This window comes from Bemisia tabaci, unplaced genomic scaffold (assembly GCF_918797505.1).
Source record: "Bemisia tabaci unplaced genomic scaffold, PGI_BMITA_v3".
NCBI classification, from domain to species: domain Eukaryota; kingdom Metazoa; phylum Arthropoda; class Insecta; order Hemiptera; family Aleyrodidae; genus Bemisia; species Bemisia tabaci.
This window is the reverse complement of record NW_027311772.1, coordinates 83444-101451: the sequence shown is the minus strand read 5'-3', so window position 1 is coordinate 101451 and position 18008 is coordinate 83444. Positions and strand designations below refer to the sequence as shown.

At 41.1% G+C, this 18008-nt stretch overlaps 1 protein-coding gene across 1 annotated transcript; it reads right to left on the bottom strand.

The window, feature by feature from the left end:
- Positions 1 to 139: 139 nt before the first annotated feature.
- On the bottom strand, positions 140 to 15468 carry LOC109042367 (synapsin; the record flags this gene model as incomplete). Its single annotated transcript, XM_072305922.1, is given in 7 exon segments — positions 140 to 345; positions 715 to 819; positions 2818 to 2953; positions 3829 to 3978; positions 4959 to 5046; positions 6377 to 6714; positions 14114 to 15468. Coding segments are annotated over 7 exon segments (1055 nt in total), but the record flags the coding sequence as incomplete, so codon positions are not given.
- Positions 15469 to 18008: the final 2540 nt, after the last annotated feature.

Below are 18008 nucleotides of genomic sequence, written 5' to 3'. Positions count from 1 at the left end.
TGCCTTTGGACTTGGGGACGAAAGACCAGCCGACGTACCCAAAGTTATTTCATCCTTTAGGAGAGTTCCACAAGTTAATCGTTGTAAATGGACCTCTTAGGAGTGCGTATATGCACGAAAGTATGCGGCTAAAACTCACATGAAGGCCTTATAGTTTGTGCCGATCTTCTGGACATGGATGTCGTATTTGCTGTCGACGTAGGACTCAGTCGTGCAGTAGGTGTTGGCAACGGCCACAACGGAGGCCATGTCTTGGAAGTCCGTGTTGTTTTCCACCTTCACCTTCCCAACGCCACTGTGGGCGTGGCCAACCTTGAACACCACCGGGAACTTAGGCGCGCTCAACTGAAACCGTCCAACAGTCATCGTAAGATCATGGTAACGCTCAAGAAAATTTTTTTAAAAAAATGTCACACATTCAGTCAATCTCATTTAGCTTAGAAAATGATTTTTAAATGTCAAGTTCTACCAGAAAGAAGTCAAGTTCAGCGAACATTGTATACACAATGTCTAAAAGGTAGTAGCACTGAATATATTAGTATTTGGAGCGAGGCCAAGTGCTAGAAATAATGTAACATTTTCTTTTAAAAAAAAAAAAACCTACATTTTATTAACAAACTTTGACCGAAGCTTTTTGAAGCAAGCGCTTCATCGTCAGGATCACAAAATATAAATCACTGAAATCTGATCCTATCAGATCATACGAATACTTACCATTTCTTTGTGGTTAGGGTAAAACGTCTGGTCTATCAAAGGAAAATTTTCCTTGCCTAGTCTTCGTTGAATTTGGAGCAAATGAGAGAACACCCAGGGTTTATCCTGCGAAAAAAATTCAATTTGTTAGGAGATGGGACAATTTATAGGGACAAAATTTTTTGAAATAGCTTTAGAAAGAAATCCCTAGTGTTCTGAAAATACACAAATGCCTGCAGACTTGAAAACCACGAATTTCGGCCTGGCCACGTGGCAGAACTCTTGTCGTATTACATTTTAAGTGAAAAACTCACGGACGTTCTTTTGAAGAAAGTGTTTTAATTTTTCTACACCGTTTGAAGAATATTCAGATTCATAGGAGTATTGTTTTTCCTGAAAACTGAAATTACGAGCAACTAGAGGCTTACGCGGCTACCAACCACTGAAAAAAAACTACACGTAAAAAGTTGCAGAACAGCCGTCAGCAAATTTTCCTACATAATATTAAATAAAATCATCGAAAATTTAGTTGCGATATTTTTGTTCATCCTATTTCCTTTTCATGTGACTGAAAGCAATTAAATATTATCCGAGTTCTTGAATCGTTACAATGAGGATACTTATTTTTCCTTTGATCATGGTAAAAACAGGAACAGAGAGTCAAGAATGATGGCACGTAATCCTAGTTTATATTAGTGGTGGCCTCAGAGTCGCACGAGCCAGGAAAGGGAACGCCGTGGAGTCATCTTCGTAGTGTGACAACCCTCCATCCGGCTGGTAGAAATATGCTTACTCCCGTGGTCAAATATAGTTATCTCGTTACGCCTGCTATGAATGAAATCAAATATCGACGCCTGCACGCAAAAAAAATGTTCTCATCTCCGATTGCAACGTCGCACATCTCTACTCATGTTTTATTTTTAATCACTTTTTTTTATCAAAAGCTACGCCCAGTTTTTTTTTAAGTTTCCGAGAAATTTCCGGAATGATTTATAAAATCACCATAAATTTCGACGCGATATTTTCGTTCGTTCTGTTTTCTTTTTATTAAACCAAAATTAATTTTACTTAAATCATGTTCCAGAATCGCTGTATCGTTTCAACATCGTCCGAGTTTCTGAATATTGCAATTAAGGTACATATTTACCCTTTAATTGTGGTAAAAAAACCGGGCAGAGACCGTCCAAAGAAATGACGCATGGTCCTAGTTTTGCGGCGATTTTAAAGTCGCGCAAGCTAGGGAAGAAAGCGCGATGGAGTGTCGAGTCATCTTCACAGTGTGATGCGTCTTCAGTCCAGCTAGCGGCAATGCAATGTGTCTATACTGGTAGTCGAATAGTTATCGCGAATAACTGTAGAATTGCGTTTGGTGCAATGCGAGAAGTATTCATGCAGTCTTGTAGGCGCTAATATGCGCCCACGCCAACCGCACTGTTTGGCGCAATGCGTGAAGTATTTTCACAGTCTTGCAGGCGCTGATATGAGCGTGACACCGGCCACACTGTGTTTGGCGCGGTTATTCGAACTTGCGTTAGGATAATCGCGGCATGGAATAATGAGGTTTAAAAGGCCCATGTTGTGTTTCGACGCCGTATGAGTATTCCAACGTTGCCTGGTTTCTCCCGATGAAATATTTAATCCGAGAAAATTTTGATGAAAAGATGTTTGAGAAATTTATTCACATACGTGTCAAATTCAATAGTTCGACGGTTCAAGTTCGCAACCACGTATTCTCGTTTGCAGTGTTTGAAAATCTCCTTTACTATTTTACTTTTTTAAAGGAGAAAAAATGGACATAATTCCTTGAAGTTTTCAAAAAAAAAATCACGATGTTTTTAAGAATTGCCGTTAATTATTTGTAGTTTTCCATTTTAAAAATAAAGTTTGGCAGGAAGTCTGCAACGTCGCAAGCCTAGATACGTGGTTGTATACTTACACCGTCAAATTAGTCTGTGACTGAATATGTATGTCCCCTATTCTCATTAAAGTATAGTGATAATTATCGGCATTATATTATTCAAGAATAAACTGCTTTCTCTAAAAACAAAATCGAAGTAGGTTTCAATAATTTTCGCTCAAATATTTCAAAAATAATATGCTGACATTATCTCAATTAAGACTCACTTGAAAATTATAAATAGCATTCGGTGAGTTGATACTTGGGACCCCTCCAAACTTGAGCCCAATCAGCAGATTTTTGTAGTTTTCACCCGCGTCCCTTAAGTTTTGTCGTATGAGAACAAAATCCGGTCTGAAAGATCTGGAAAAAACAAAGGATTCCCGTCATGAATGTATGGCCAGTAATTAACGTCAGGGAAACGTGTCCATGTTTATTATCATATTGCAAGTATTGAAAAACTGCAACCATTTTTTATTCTATCTAAACAAATTGTATCTGAAATATCGTAATTAATACATGATTTATACGCCTGATAAGCAAGATAATAGTATCATAGATACTCAGATCGGAAAACTCATTCAGATAGTAAAAAAAAACCAAAATGAGCAGAGCAAAAAATAGATAAGGAATTAAACCTGAAATGTAATTATTTTAGGTTTAATGAAGAAAATAGATAAGGGATTAAACCTAAGATATTATTATTTTATACAAACCTAAAATATTATTATTTTAGGTATAATTCCTTATCTTTTTTCTATATATAATAAAATGAAAAACTGACATCATTTCTCGTAAGTAATTAGTAATTCTTATGTTGATGTTTATTTACATGATATTTATTTTTTTGTCGCCCATTTTCATCGGTTATCATCAATGGGGTCTCAATAAGGCTTTTGGAGTATCGTAGTTTCTATGAAGTTCTAAGTCAATCACGGTTGTTTGTCCTTCAATTTTTTGTTTGGACGCTTGTCGTTTCTTGTTTGTTAACTTTTTACTATCTCTTTCCTTCTTTTTACTCTCTTTTTACTCTTAGTACTCTTTACTTGCTGTAGTAGGTTGCACAGGAGTGCATACTGACTTTGTTTGGAAAAAGTTTTTCCTTCTTGAACTTAACAAGTTGTTCAATTCTTCTTTCTTCCAACGAACAATACCGGTAGGGGTTTTTTAATTTTTTACCACTTCCATTTTCCGCACAGGAATAGAGTAATTGGGGGCAGTTAATGCGAATGACGAACCTGATAACTTTAGTGCCGTTTCGGTAGACACCCATGCTGACAACGGTGCCGCTCTCACAGTTGGCTGTAAGAGTGATTTCTTTGAACTCGGCCTGCTCCACCCTAATGTCGAAGTCCCCGTGCAAGCGACGCCCTCGGAAATATTTTGACCTGTGCAAAGAACATATGTACATTTCAGTGCATAATAAATAACTTAATCAGTTCAAAACAAACAAGAGAGAACTACTTCATTCGGAGAAAGGTCGCCTCAACTAGAACATTTAAAACGCCGAGACTTTTCGATTTCGACGGGTTCAGCTATCGATATCCTCGACGATATCAGGCAGAGTAACATTTCATCACTGTGTGTTGGGGAGGGGGGGGGGGGGGCGAGAATTAGTCTGAATCAGTGGCGTGGCGTGACTTGCGATGTATCGATTGTTATGCCATATAAACCAATGGAAAAGGATCGATAAACAGGGTGTTCGCAGCGAACACCTCAATAGTCGATTCTTTACCACAGGTTTAAATGGCATAACAATCGATACATCGCAAGTCACGCCACGCCACTGGTCTGAATGAATTCCACGTTGCCTAATTTGGTCTCACATTTTAGTGTTGAAACAGAAATCGACGCAATACACACCGCCCTGAAATTTTCGGTGAATTTTCCTTAGATCATAAGAACGCATTCAAAACCAGAATTTAGCTTGTTTCTTGTGAGAAAAAGAAAACCTGAAGAAAAATCAGAAAATATCGTTAAGCTTACTAATACCAGTGAAACTGGTCCAAGGCGTCCGATAAGGATGAGCTAAAGAAGACCGTCACATAATTTATTTTCAAAATCTTACAAAGAAAACGATTCCCACACAACAGAAAGTTCGGAAAGCAAAGAGATTTTAGGGAGTAGGTTTAACGGGAATCAAATAGAAGTTAGATCATACGAATGACGCCATTTGTATTCTTGAAATTTAACTTAATATTTATCGTATACAATCATATTTTTTGTCGACATTGATTTTCAGACTTTCCGCCATGTGATTCTTTTCCTTTGAGAAATTGTTAAGAGGAAACGTATCACAAAGTCCTTGTCTTATAGTCCATTGTACAATGATGTATTGAAATGTTGATCGATGGAATGGAGAACTCACCAATCCGTGTTTTGATCATCGATGACGAGGAGGGTGAAGCAACGATCCTTGTTGTACGACGGCCGTCCGGCGCTCGCCGCCACAGCTCCTGCCGAGAGAAAAACAAACCCGAGCCGTAATTAACCTCTTGCGTACCCTTAATGTTCTCTTTTCATTAAATTTTAAAGCTCCCCTTTCAACCCTTCGCTCGCGACCGGCGCTTAGAGTCTTCAGCGCCGATTATCCCCACCCTGTTCCAGGGATTCTTCTCCATTTATTCAACTCCAATTAAAAGCTACTTTCGCTTCCACGTTGAGCCGTGCTCTCATCGGAGCATAATCACTGGTAAGTGGAGTGCGCCGGGTTGATTCTGAACAATCGAAGCCTCGCTAACGGAACTGGCTCGCTCCCAAGGCTCAATCCAGGAGGACTTCCAATGTTTGTGACAAGATTCCTAACTTCTCTATGGAGTAGTGCTCAAATTAATGTAAAAATCAATATATTTGGACCGCGTGAAGGAGAAAGGAACCAAGCCACATGTGGTTTTGCCATAAATCTGGCAATATAATTGATTGCAATAGTACGTCCGTGCGGATTTCTCAGAAAAGTTTAGGGAATTTGCTTCGAACTGTGTAGAAAATTCACAGTTTGCTTAAAAATCTGCTTAACCGTATTCATGTAAAAAATTAAATTGCCCGTTTAAAGGCAATAGCTAATGTGACTTGGTTTCTTTCTGCTTAACGCGGTCCACTTACAGCTTTTCATGCTTGATCACATGAGGAACGAAGTTGATATGAATTATTATGAATTCACGTTTGAATGTTGAATGTTTGAATTCATGTTCCACCAATAGGATCCCTCCATATCCCTCATTTTAAGCGCTCAGCCGATAGGCAGCGCTTTTTGATTTCGACTTGCCTCTAGAATACTAGTATACTAAGTGCTAATTCGTTTAAATGGCGCACCAGCTCATCGATGTGTAGGCTTTTTGGGGGGGGGGGGGGTCCATTTTTAAAATAAATAAAGCTGTGAAAACTGTATTTTATGCTTTTAACGTAATGCGCAGGTAGTTTCGATCGTTTGTCTATAAGAAAATTTCTTAGCGGTAGAGTAATTCTTATCGAAATTGATCGTTGAACTTAAATGAAGCCTACAAAAAACGCGCCTGATGAGCTCAACGGTGACTATCATTTTCGGGAAACGAAAAAACGCGTTTACGGTTTCCTTGGTAACCTTTGTTTGCTATCAGCTGATGTTTTATTTCCATTCCCCAGCCAAGTCGACTGAGTTTATACTTCCTTTCTTCTTTAAATACATTGACTAACACCTGAGCGCTTATCTAATACGACAGTACTAGAACTTTCCCGCTTGTTTTTCTTTGTCTATAGCTTTGTCTATCAATAGTAATGATCGGCCCGGTGGATAGGCGTGATACTGACCTATGTTACCGATGAGAGTGGCGCCCTGATCCCTGGCGGCGCCGGTGAGGGACTGGACGCGCTGAAGGAGGGACTCTCTCGTCTTGGCCGGGCTCGAGGGAGCGCTGGTGGTCTTGGAGCCGGCCTTGTTGAGGTTCAGTGAGAGGTCGCCAGCGTTGGGGGGCCCACCCCCGCCCCCGACGGCGGTCCCGGTGGGGCCCATGCCCCCCGGGGGCCCTCCCGGCTGCCGCACCCCGCTCCCGTAGATCTCACCCGTCGACGCCTGCCCCGGCTGTCCCGCGGGGCCTGGCATAGGCACATCGTTGTCCGCCTCCGAGGATAGGTCCCCGGAAGAAAATCTGAAACACAAATTCAACAAATTACTCAAACAGGGCTCTCACAGTCAGGACTTACTGGGAAATGCCAGGGAATTTGGAATAGTCTAGGAATCCGGAAAATGTTAGAGTACCTGTATAGCGAGAGTATAGACGGATGTGAAACTCCGAAAATCCATCAGGCCTTCACCGATGTCTCCGCGAATAAAATTAGGGCCCAGAAATGCAGCCAACCTATGAATTTCAATTATCCAGAGCGCTTTACTAATACAATTGTTACGAACATCGTTATAAAGCACGTATTTGACTTAGTTTTTGCATAACTTTACTCAATTTTGCGGAAGAACGCTTATTTATGTACATTCTTAGCCATCTTCGTTAGAATTGGAATCTGCAGACTGGCAGTGAAATTTTGTGCGTTAGAAGTTGGTTAGAAGGGTGGCTGCACTTTTGGGCCCTAAGCCCTCCATGAAGCGATCTGTCCATACTCTCGCTATATAGGTACTGTAGATAATGTTAGGGAAAAATTATCAAGTCACCTTCATTTGCTTTTAAGTATGGGTTTGACGCTTCGAACGACTTTTTGCCTATAAAAACTATTTTCAATTATGTATTTTTAACCATCTGGCATATCTAATTTTGAAAAGTCAGGGAAGACCGGGAAATTTCAGGGGAAAATTATCAAGTCACCTTTATTTCCTTTTAGTATGGATTTGACGTTCCGAACGACAACTTTTGCCTGAAAACTATTGCTAATTGTGTCTTTTAACCATTTAGCACACCTACAATTGTCAGAGAATTTCACCGAAATGTGTCAGGGAAATCAGGGAAATGTCAGGGAATTTCATTCTTTAAATTCTGTGGCAGTCCTGTCAAACAAGGAGCGAATTTCCCCGCCTGGATTTGGTTCACTTTTTGGACCGAATCCCTGAACCGGAATTTTTTTTGGCGGTGATTCGGAAGATGAAGAAGTGAGCGTGTAACCGACCTTGCGTGAAAGTTCTTATACATAGGAAGGATTACAGTCCGTGGCACAAGACGTCGTCCCTCTGACATGAGGGCGTAACTCGGTTTCCTTGTGAGCTCTGTTCTCCGTATAACTCAATGCTTTCTGGGGCTCAAGTGAAAATAGAGATACGTCCAAACGTCGGAGGAGCGACAAAGAGTTGAGTACCTGTATAGGGAGAGTAGCGACAGATCTGAAACTCCGAAAGTCCATCAGGCCTTCACCGATGCCTCCACGAATAAAGTTAGGGCCCAAAAGGGCAGCCAACCTATGAATTTTAATTATCCATAGCGATTTACTGATACTATTGTTACGAACCGTCCTTTATTAAGCACGTGTTTGACTCAGTTTTTGCATAAATTTACTCAATTTCGCGGAAGAACGCTCATTTCTGTACATTCTTGGCCATCTTGGTTAGAATTGGAATCTGCAGACTGGCAGTGAAATTTTGTGCGTTAGAAGTTGGTTAGAAGGGTGGCTGCACTTTTGGGCCCTAAGCCCTCCATGAACCGATCTGTCGGTACTCTCCCTATACAGGTACTCTAACAAAGAGTATATGAGAATTTGACCGCTCGCCTTCATTCTTTGTTAGGTTAGTTTTCCGTCCAGAGGCGGGTTCAGCAATTTGGCAACACCGAATTTCCTCGATTCAAACCTACGTTAAATAATCGATTCTTGTCAAAGCACCTGACCGCTCCAAGAACCAATACATTTCTGTAGGTTTATATCGGGGAAGAAAAATGTTGCCAATTTGCTAGATCCGCCAATGTTTTCGTCGCAATCTAAAAATCCGATTTTTTCCACTCAACCACAGAAAAAATAGATGGTGCTGACGACAGAACCTCCTGTTCACAGGGCTCATGCAGTTTCTTTGTTACACTTACAGAATTTTTCTGTTGTGAGAACGGAACTTCGGTCTTCAGAACAGAGTACTCTGTCCTCATAACAGAAGCTTCTGTGACTGTTACAAAAGAAGTGCAGGAGCCCTGTGAACAGAACTATTTTTTTCAGTGTGAACGAAAATCCCTCCGCTGAAAATTTTGCCTCCGGTGGGGAACCGATGTCCCTTTCTTCCGCGGACAGAAAGTAGCAAATTATTTCCAAGAAATGTTTAAACAAATCAAGAGCAGCGCATTTCAGATTGCGACATTAAAATGATTTCAGGGAGATGGGGGGGGGGGGGGGCGATGTAATTCTGGGCTTTGGCGGAGGGGTGTCGCGAAATTGAGTACCGAGGGCGTTGCGTCGGTCGCGTCGCGTGGCTTTGATTGATAAGTTGGACGTATATCTGTCAAACGGAACTATGCGCAATATGACATGAGCCCTGTTATGCATGTATTATTATGGGTCTCAGGGCTCATGTCTTAATGCACATAGTTCCGTTTGATAGAAATACGTCCAGTTAAATCCTCGTCCCGCTGAGCCGGGGATGAGGGGAGGGGGTGACCAATGACCATCCCTGCCCGTCACTCGGTCAGAGTTGCCGCTACCCTAATCGGCAATTGATCGGCCCGGCCCACCCACTCCTAAACGACCAACGATGCTCTGCCATTATATTACTGATGGTCAGTCATGTTAGTATTTGTATCATTCCCTCCCACAAGCTCGACTGCTCTGCCGTGATAGCGAAGAGAGCAGTATGTCCACGCTGGGATGAACCTCGAGACACATAAAAGAATGTGCTAATCACGGCTCGTACAGAAATGCACTTACTGCTCTCTTCGCTATCACAGGAGTGCCAGTTACAGGCCGCTCTTGTGTGCCAACCAACATTTGGACTTCATTTTGCAATTAAGAACACAATTTCTGGCTCATCTGTAAAAACGCTCATGTGCGTGCTCTGCCGTGCTAAGGAAAAACGTCGTATGAACGTTCGAGAGTTGCCAAATCTCCTTTGTTAAAATGTTTATTTCTGAGAAAAGTTATGAATGTTTTTCTCTAAAATTTCCAGGAACTTAAGGCAAAATTGCGAACAAAATTATCTGAAAAATGGGATGAGAAATATTCATAAGTTTACCAGGAAATTCATGTGTTATCAATGGAAATTTGGCAACGCCTGAAGGTTCATGCGGCGTTTTTCCTTAGCACGGAAAAACTCCGTATGAGCCTTCAGACGTTGCCAAGTTTCCTTCCATAAAAATCGAAATTACTAGGAAATTTGTGAATATTTTTTTCCAAAATTTCCAGACAATTACTTCGTTAATCGTACTTTTTGACCACATATCGTCCACATTTTAGCATGTTTATTTATAGGTTGTTTTAAAGTATTTTGTAGACTTCATAACAATTTCAATTTCATGTTTTAAACAGCAATGATTTATGTTGGAGTTTCTTTTGTCCGCCAACGTGCGTTAAAAATTCAGCATTAACGGACATTAAGCATTAATTCAGCTAGGACGTAATTAGTGTTGCATCAAACAGCATATCTCTTTGAGGGAAACCAGTACTCCGATGAGTTTTCCCTCTGTAGTGAGAATTTCAGTTTAATGCTGAATTTTTAACACACGTTGGCGAAAAAAAAACTCCAACATACCTACGACCCGTGCGTCCACCGCAATCAGTTTGAGCAATGATTTCGAATGATGTCGAATTTAGCGAAGCAACCTCTACATATTTTTTCAAATGTTTTCAGAAGTATTTTCGGTTTTATTGGGTGGTCCATTGCAGATGGGATCTGGGTGTGGGGTATTGAAAGTGAAACTAATTGGCAACTGAGTGGTTGGCCGGGCAGAGTCAGGGGAGAAACTTGCATTATTTATGAAGGCAAGCGGGAAAAAGTTGATTCCGCTTTTCTTCGATTAAAGTTCCCAGGAGCGAAGTTGGCGGGGGCCTCAGAGGTCCGTGCGCGGCCACTTAATGCTCTTTCATTATTCATTTCTCCGGCTTTCTTTCCATTTCCGCGGCCACATCCTGTATCAGTCCTTTATCCTACGCCTTTAATTCTCCGCTCCTTCCGTCTGAGGCTACGGCACCTGAGGTGGCGCGCGACGTGAAGTTGCCCGCGCACCGAGTGCAATGATTTTAACCCCAGTCAAAAGAGAAAAAGAAGGTAAAAAGGAACAGAAGGGTGAGAAAAAGACATTCTTCTTTTTTAATCTTCCTCTTTTTCTTCTACCTCCTTTTTTTCTCTTTCCTCCTTCTCTACCTTCTCTCTCTCCTTTCCATAAATATGTCCCTTCTTTTTCTTCCTCTTCATTTTCTTCTTCTCATCCTCCTACTTTCTCTCCTTCTTCCATTTAAAATTTCTCTCTTTCTTTCCTCACTTTCCTCCTCCTTCCTCTTCACTTTTTTCCTTTCTTTTTCTCACTCTTTTTGTTCTTTTCCTTTTTATCCCTTTTCTAATTTCATTCCTTTTTTCACCTCCTTCTCTTCCACAGTATCTCCTTGCTGTTCCTAGTGTTTCCTACCTTTTTTTCTTGTTATTGTTGTTGTATTTGTTGTTCTTCTCCTTCTCTTTCTTCCGATTTCTGATGCGTCATCATCCGACATCTGTTAGGAGTCTTACGATCTAATTGTGAGCTTTTTAGACGTGAGTTAAACCTACCGTCCTCACAGAGTGGATCGAGTCAATGGGAGAGATCGGACAAAATCGCAAATTTTGCTGCTTATTCTGACGAATTTTAAGGGGGTACTTCTTAAAGGAAATTTTACAAGGAAAGCAGTAACTTTAACATTTTGCATTGATGGAATTATAAGCTTTCAAAGTTTCCACGTTTTGTCCAACTTCTCTCACTGACTAGCTCCATGTGCACCACCGATAAGGTTATTCGGCATCCGTGGTTTTGATCCTAGATCCTAGAATTTTGTTGCGCTCGCGCGGGCAATGGAGAATTTGCATGCAAATTTTTTATTGCTCCTTCTGAAAGTGCTTAAAGAGCTGATTTCACCGTATTTTTCATAATTTTTTTCTGATATGGGAATTACTATAAAAATAGATTTAAAAGTGAGAAAATGCACCGCCTAGTGAAGTCGTCTGGCGGCATTTTCGAATTAAACACACCTATTTTAGCAGATTAAATCAATTTGTCATATCTTCTCCAATAATTGTTCAATTCATGAACCAAGGGTATCCTCGTGTTCAGTGCACTCAGTAGTTTCCACTTAAACACGGAATTCATCAAATTTCAGACACCTGCAAATTCTCTATCGGGCGTATTTCTATCAAACGGAACTATGTGCATTAAGACATGAGCCCTGCGACCCATAAGAGCATATGCATAATAGGGCTCACGTTATAATGCACATAGTTCTGTTTGATAGAAATACGTCCAATTTAGCGTCGTGCGCTGCATGTGGAACCGCGGCCTGACGTCCCGAGACTCTCCCTCAAGCAGTGGCGTGGCATGAATTGCGATATATCGATTGTTATGCCAATTAAACCTATGGTAAAGAATCGATTATTAAGGTGTTCGCTGCGAACACCCTGTTTATCGATCCTTTTCCACAGGTTTAAATGGCTTAACAATCGATATATCGCAATTCACGCCACGCCATCCTCAAGTCCTGGCTTTGCGGGCCGAGTCAAGTTTCGAGTGCCCCTCCTTTCGATCACCTTAATATTGCTCTCGGCCCTCGGAGTAGAAAGCCTAGGAAATCATCAGGCACTTGAATCGAGTACCGGAAAGTGGCTGCAGGGCAAAGTGTCGACCTTTTCGATTCCCCATTTAATGCACCGGAATAGAAGGAAAAATGTCACACCAGTGGTGCCCATCCCCCCGGAAAATTTTGAATTCATACGAGTTCCCCTCCCCCAAATCTGAATTTTTTCGCCCCCCCCCTCCACCGGGGGGGTCTGAGGGGTCCGGGCAAAATGTTGACATTTTTTATGTCATTTGGGGGCAATTTGAGGCATTTCTTACAGGTTTTCATGTAAATTCTGCTTATTTTCAATTAAGTTTATTTTTGCATGAAATTCTAGGGGGATTGTCAAAATTCTAGGGAGAGAAGTGAAAATTCTAGGGAGAGTCAAAATTCTACGGGGGTTGTCAAAATTTTAGGGGGCTGCAAATTCTGGGGGAAGTGAAAATTCTAGGAGGCAAAGTCAAAATTCATGGGGGGACGTCAAAACTCTAGGGGGGACTCAAAATTCTAGGGGGAAAATCACAATTCTGGGGGGGGGGGGGAAAAACTAGAGCTCCCCCCCCCTATTTCAAAAGTGAATAGTTTCTCGTATGTAAAACCCGCACCGAAAAAAATGGTATGCTGTTTTGGCACCTAGGATGTCAAAAATGTGTCTGGTCATCCTAAGATGCTACCTTGATTGCCCACGCAGTTGAATTTGCATTCGTAGGATGTAAAGTTAACTGCGAGGGCAGTAAAGGCAGCATTTTGGGATCACCAGACACATTTTTGACATCCTAGGTGCTAAAACAGCATATTATTTTTTTCAGTGCGGGTTGGGCACCACTGGTTCACACAGAGAATAGGGGAGAATAGAGTGTATGGGATAGCTGGGATCTAGTCAGTTAGAGAAGGATTAGACGATTCGTTCAGAAGATCACATTGCGATTTGTTATGTAGCAAGTTTAACAAGGATCATCCTATCTACATCAGACGTTGCCCATTTTCGTCTCGCGTTTAATTTTTTCAGCAGGACACCAATCAATACTCTTGCTTGAAGAATGTCAGGGAGCGTTTAGCACTGAGAACTTAAGATTGAGGAGGCGGCTCCAAAAACAGCCCATACACGAAAATCGTTTCTAGAAAAATAAGTCGGCAATCACATAACTCGGTTTGCGACGTCGCAGACTTCCTGTCATATTTTATTTTTTAAACGGAAAACTCCTCAACGGCGTTTCTTTAAAGCTGCCGTGATTTTTCTTCCCTGTGCGAAGAAAATTCTGCATCAACTTCAAGAAATGATGTCAATTTGTTCTCCAGTGGTGTGGCGTGCTTTGCGATATATCGATCGATATGCCGTTTAAACCTATGGTACAGAATCGATTATTGAGTTGTTCATCGATCCTTTTTCATAGGTTTAAATTACAGATCAATCGATATATCGCAAAGCACGCCACGCCACTGATTGTTCTCCTTTAATAAAAATAACATAGAGGCGGAGATTTTCAGACACCGAAACGAGTATGTAGTTGCCGACTTACACCGTCGATCTGATATGTTTGATCCCAAGCAGGGGCTGTTGCTTTACGGGGCAATTTGAGTCTCCAGTGAAAGTCCATTTTCACTAAAAACCAACTTTTTTTTTGCTTTCTACAAGTTTGTAACAAACTTATTTGGCAACACGTGCGAATGCTCTTTATTAAAACAGGAATATTTGCCTCCTCGGCGAGATGGGGGAGTTGAGAATGACGACGGGAAGACCCAGGATCGAAAGCGCATCATGAGCCGCTGCCCAACCTCCCCACTTACCAAAAGGGCCGCAAAGAGAAATTTGGATAGGTCGTTTTTAAAAATCACCTTTTTAAAAAAGCGGAGCCGGCGGAGCGCATTTTTGTTCCTGTGCGGTGAAGCGTGGTGATGTCACGGGGATTTCGGAGCTCGGAAATTGAGGAGGGCGGGCTTCAGCGTTTCAGCCCTGGATCTGAAGGGTGTCAGTTGCAGCGCGCCAGGCGAGGTTTCGAGGTTAGGGCATCGCGTGCCCACAGCTCCTCCCCGCGTCGCCACAGCACTCAATTGCCACCACCGATTCTCACTCCTTCGGATTCCGAATTTTGACGCCGGATTTCAAAATTTCGCGTGTCGCACAGCTGACCGGTTCCCCGCGATGAAAGCGGTTAGCTTCTAAACATGTTACGTTTTGTTTCACTTTGATGCACTTCATCGATAGAAAAATGCGCAAGCTGAGATTATGGTTCACGTGACTATATTCGCCCTCTATTAAAGTATAAGTTGAATCGAGAGAACATCAGAATTTCCGGTATGTTTCAAGGAAACTCTCCCTGCCGAAAATTTCCTTAACAGACCAATGAATAGGTAGCGTTAAAGTTGGACACTACAACGTAGGTTTACGTATCGAAATTTCATGGGAAATACGGTGAGCGTATTGAAAGTTTCCAAAAACGGAACCGGAGGTTCTTTCGCAAGCGGATTTTAAGGATTTGTAATTGATTACGTTTTAAGCATGATCACCACTTTTTCAACTCTGATGTGTCGATACTAGAAGTTCTCATTATGTTCTACATGTTTGAGGTGAAATTCAGGTGGAAGAACGTGTCTCGCGGCACTTTCATGTTTACGTATTCTGTAGTACACCCGTTTACGGAATCTGCCAATTCACGGAAGTGGAATCTGCCAATTCACGGAAGTGGCAAGATTACGTAGCATGGTGTCAACGATTCAGATGAAAATGAACACTACCTATACTCAGCGTACAAAAGCGCGACGCAACTATTCGACCACCGGAGCGTGGCACAGTATCACTCGAAATTGAAGGCGAACTCAACGCACCAGCTCACCAATTCACGCAACGGGTAACATGGCGGGGAGTTTGATCTTACGAACCGAAAAAATCTTCATTCTCCTTTATAAGTTAAGAGGGGAAATCATTAATGTGCTTAGCCTGTTTTACCTGAGACTGTTTCAGAATACACGTTTTGCAATGCTTATGCTCTAACCTTGTCTAGTCTCCATCGCTAAAAAGTTGCGACTGAACTGTGTTTTTGTCAGTTTACGCTATAGCATCAAGGGTCGATTCCGTGAGAATCGGTCGGGTTTTTAGCGCGGGGTCTTGGCGAAACGGCGAGGCAGGCGCGGGAAGTTTCAGCGAACGGGTGTGGCTCGGTGGGTCGCGTCGACGGCACTGCAGCTGAAACGGCTGGCTGAAACGTTTCCTGGGAGCGAGAATGTGGGCTGGAACTCAGTGGAAATTGTTGTCGCCCTCTTTTGGCGGCCTAAAACGGACACTTAGCAGCCGACAGTCGCTCTTTCAGGGCTTCTGTGTCATCCCGTGTTCTACGTGATGTGAGTTATAAATGTCGCCGCACAGTGGAACGGAACTTGAGACTTCCGGATGGGAAAACTATTGAATTTGAACAGGGGGTTTTATACGAGTTTCAAAGTTGAACCAAACCACATAATTTTCAATTCTTTTCAAGCAAAACATCGCCATTTTCAGCCAAGTTACCGTGATTTTAACGTATAAGAAAAGGGTTTTTTTTTTTTTATTTAAAATATGGTCTTTAATCGGAAGAATATTTATTTGGCTCATAAATAATTATTTTGGTATCAATATCTATTTCACTTTAAAATGATTTTTTTAGAGGAACCATGTTTATCTAAGATAGCACAAATAAAGTTTATTCTTGTCTTTAATTCGTAGAAAATTAATCTTGTCACCAATGAACGATTTCATTTCTTGGAACTGCAAAAATCTCCATTAATGAATTGAAAAAAACAATCTTCTCGCTCCAGAAAGATTTAAGGACCAATAGAAATAGTTAAATGAATTGAATCAGTGAGAACGAAAACACACCAACTCGGTAACTCGAAAATGCTCAATTTCCATCGAAGATAGTTAATTTACATCAAGGTCATTGAAGTTAACGCATCTGTTCCAACTTGGACTTTTAGAGTGTCCATAAGTGCTTGTCTTTTGGCAGCAAAAATATTCTTCTTAACCTAACTTCTCCACCTGTTCCGCAGTTTTGTGTATGTCTTGATTATTTTCATTTTTCTGAGTTGGTTTGTTTTCGTTCTCACTGATTCAATTTTCCTTCGTGTCGAGGTTAATTTTTTGAAACCTAAGTGAATCAAGTTCAATCCATTTTTTCAGTGCACTTCAAAGTGAAGATAGTTGAATTTTCCTTCTTGATGAGATATCTACCTTTTCACTAATCTCAGCCTATCGTGCGCCGCGCGCCTATGACGCTGAGGAAATGGGCCGCTTTTCCTCCGCCACATTATCAAAGCGGATATGTTAGGTGTTACTCTGCGCGGATACTCGGGCAAGTCTTCCATTTCCGTTTCTTCGTGAACCCATGTAATCGCGCACTTCTATTCAAATTGAATTTGATCGGACTAAACCGACCCAAACTAAGCCATATTCTTAGTCGCTCCTTTAACATCCACTTTCCTCAAGGAGTCCCCACTCTATTTTTTTTTTTTTTTTTATTTTTTTTTAGGAAAGCCCAGGGAGACTTAGAGGGCACCATGCTGCCATGCTAAGGAAGAACGCCTTATGAGCCTTCAGAAGTTCCCAAGTTTCTTCTGATAAATCGAATGTAATGGGAAAATTGCGAATAATATTTTCCAAAATTTTCAGATAATTTTGTACGCAATTTAAACTAAGATTTCTGAACATTTTAAGGAAAAATGTGCATGAATGTTGTCAAAAATGCATGTTTTATCCAGGGAAATTTGGCAACTCTCGAATGTTCATCCGGCGTTCTTCCTCAGTACGGCAGTATCATGAAAAGGTGACTATTTACAAACCTCGAGTGAAATTAAATAAGCATCTTTGGAAATCGATCCGTGTAAGTTATTCCAATGCTACACCACTACACGAAGGACGAAGTCCAAAAGAGGGGAAAAATTTACAGTTAAAATACAGCTAAATATAGTTGTGTGGGCTTTGAAAATTTTAGGGTAGGCCTTTACCTGCCTTAAAGTCTCTCAAATCATGGATTTTTTTTTCATCTTGTATTCTTACAATGGAAAAGCATCGCGATCCCACGCTAAACCCCATTTTATGTACGATCTTGTTGAATTTTACCGGAAGTTCGTAAAAATGTCGATGGCTTGTTAATAGCTCCCTTAAACCTCCAGACAAGGTATGAATTAAAGCACCACGCAATTCGTTTTGGCCTCAAAATTCCACGAAGGAAACGAATCAATCTCACAACAGGGAGTCTGAAAATCAACTCCGAAACAAGGCATAAGTGTTTTCAATCGACACACGTCAACTAACATAAATACAAATGACGGCATTTTTGTAATCTCACTTCTATTTGATTCGTGTTAAAAATACCTAACATCTGTGAAGGATTGATTTTCAACGTTCCCATCATGGTTATCGTTCTCATAGTAAGGTTTTGAAAAAATAACATTTAATGTTTTTTTCTGTTTCAGATCTTGTCCAGCGGCCCATTTAAACCTTTTTTTTTTTTTATTTTTTTTTATTTTTTTTATTTATTTAAACCTTACGGAGCTATGTTCACGACCTCTAGTTACCTCTGACACATGATGCTTTCAAGTTCGGAATTACATCAAGGTAAGATAGAATATCGATTAAAGTAAAAGAAAAAAGCTAGTCTTACACTGGCACGCTTAAAAACGCTTATCTCAGGTTGCGATGTTGCAAGTGCCCACTCATGTTTTCTATTTTCAAAAGAAAACCAACCAACAGTTGTCAATG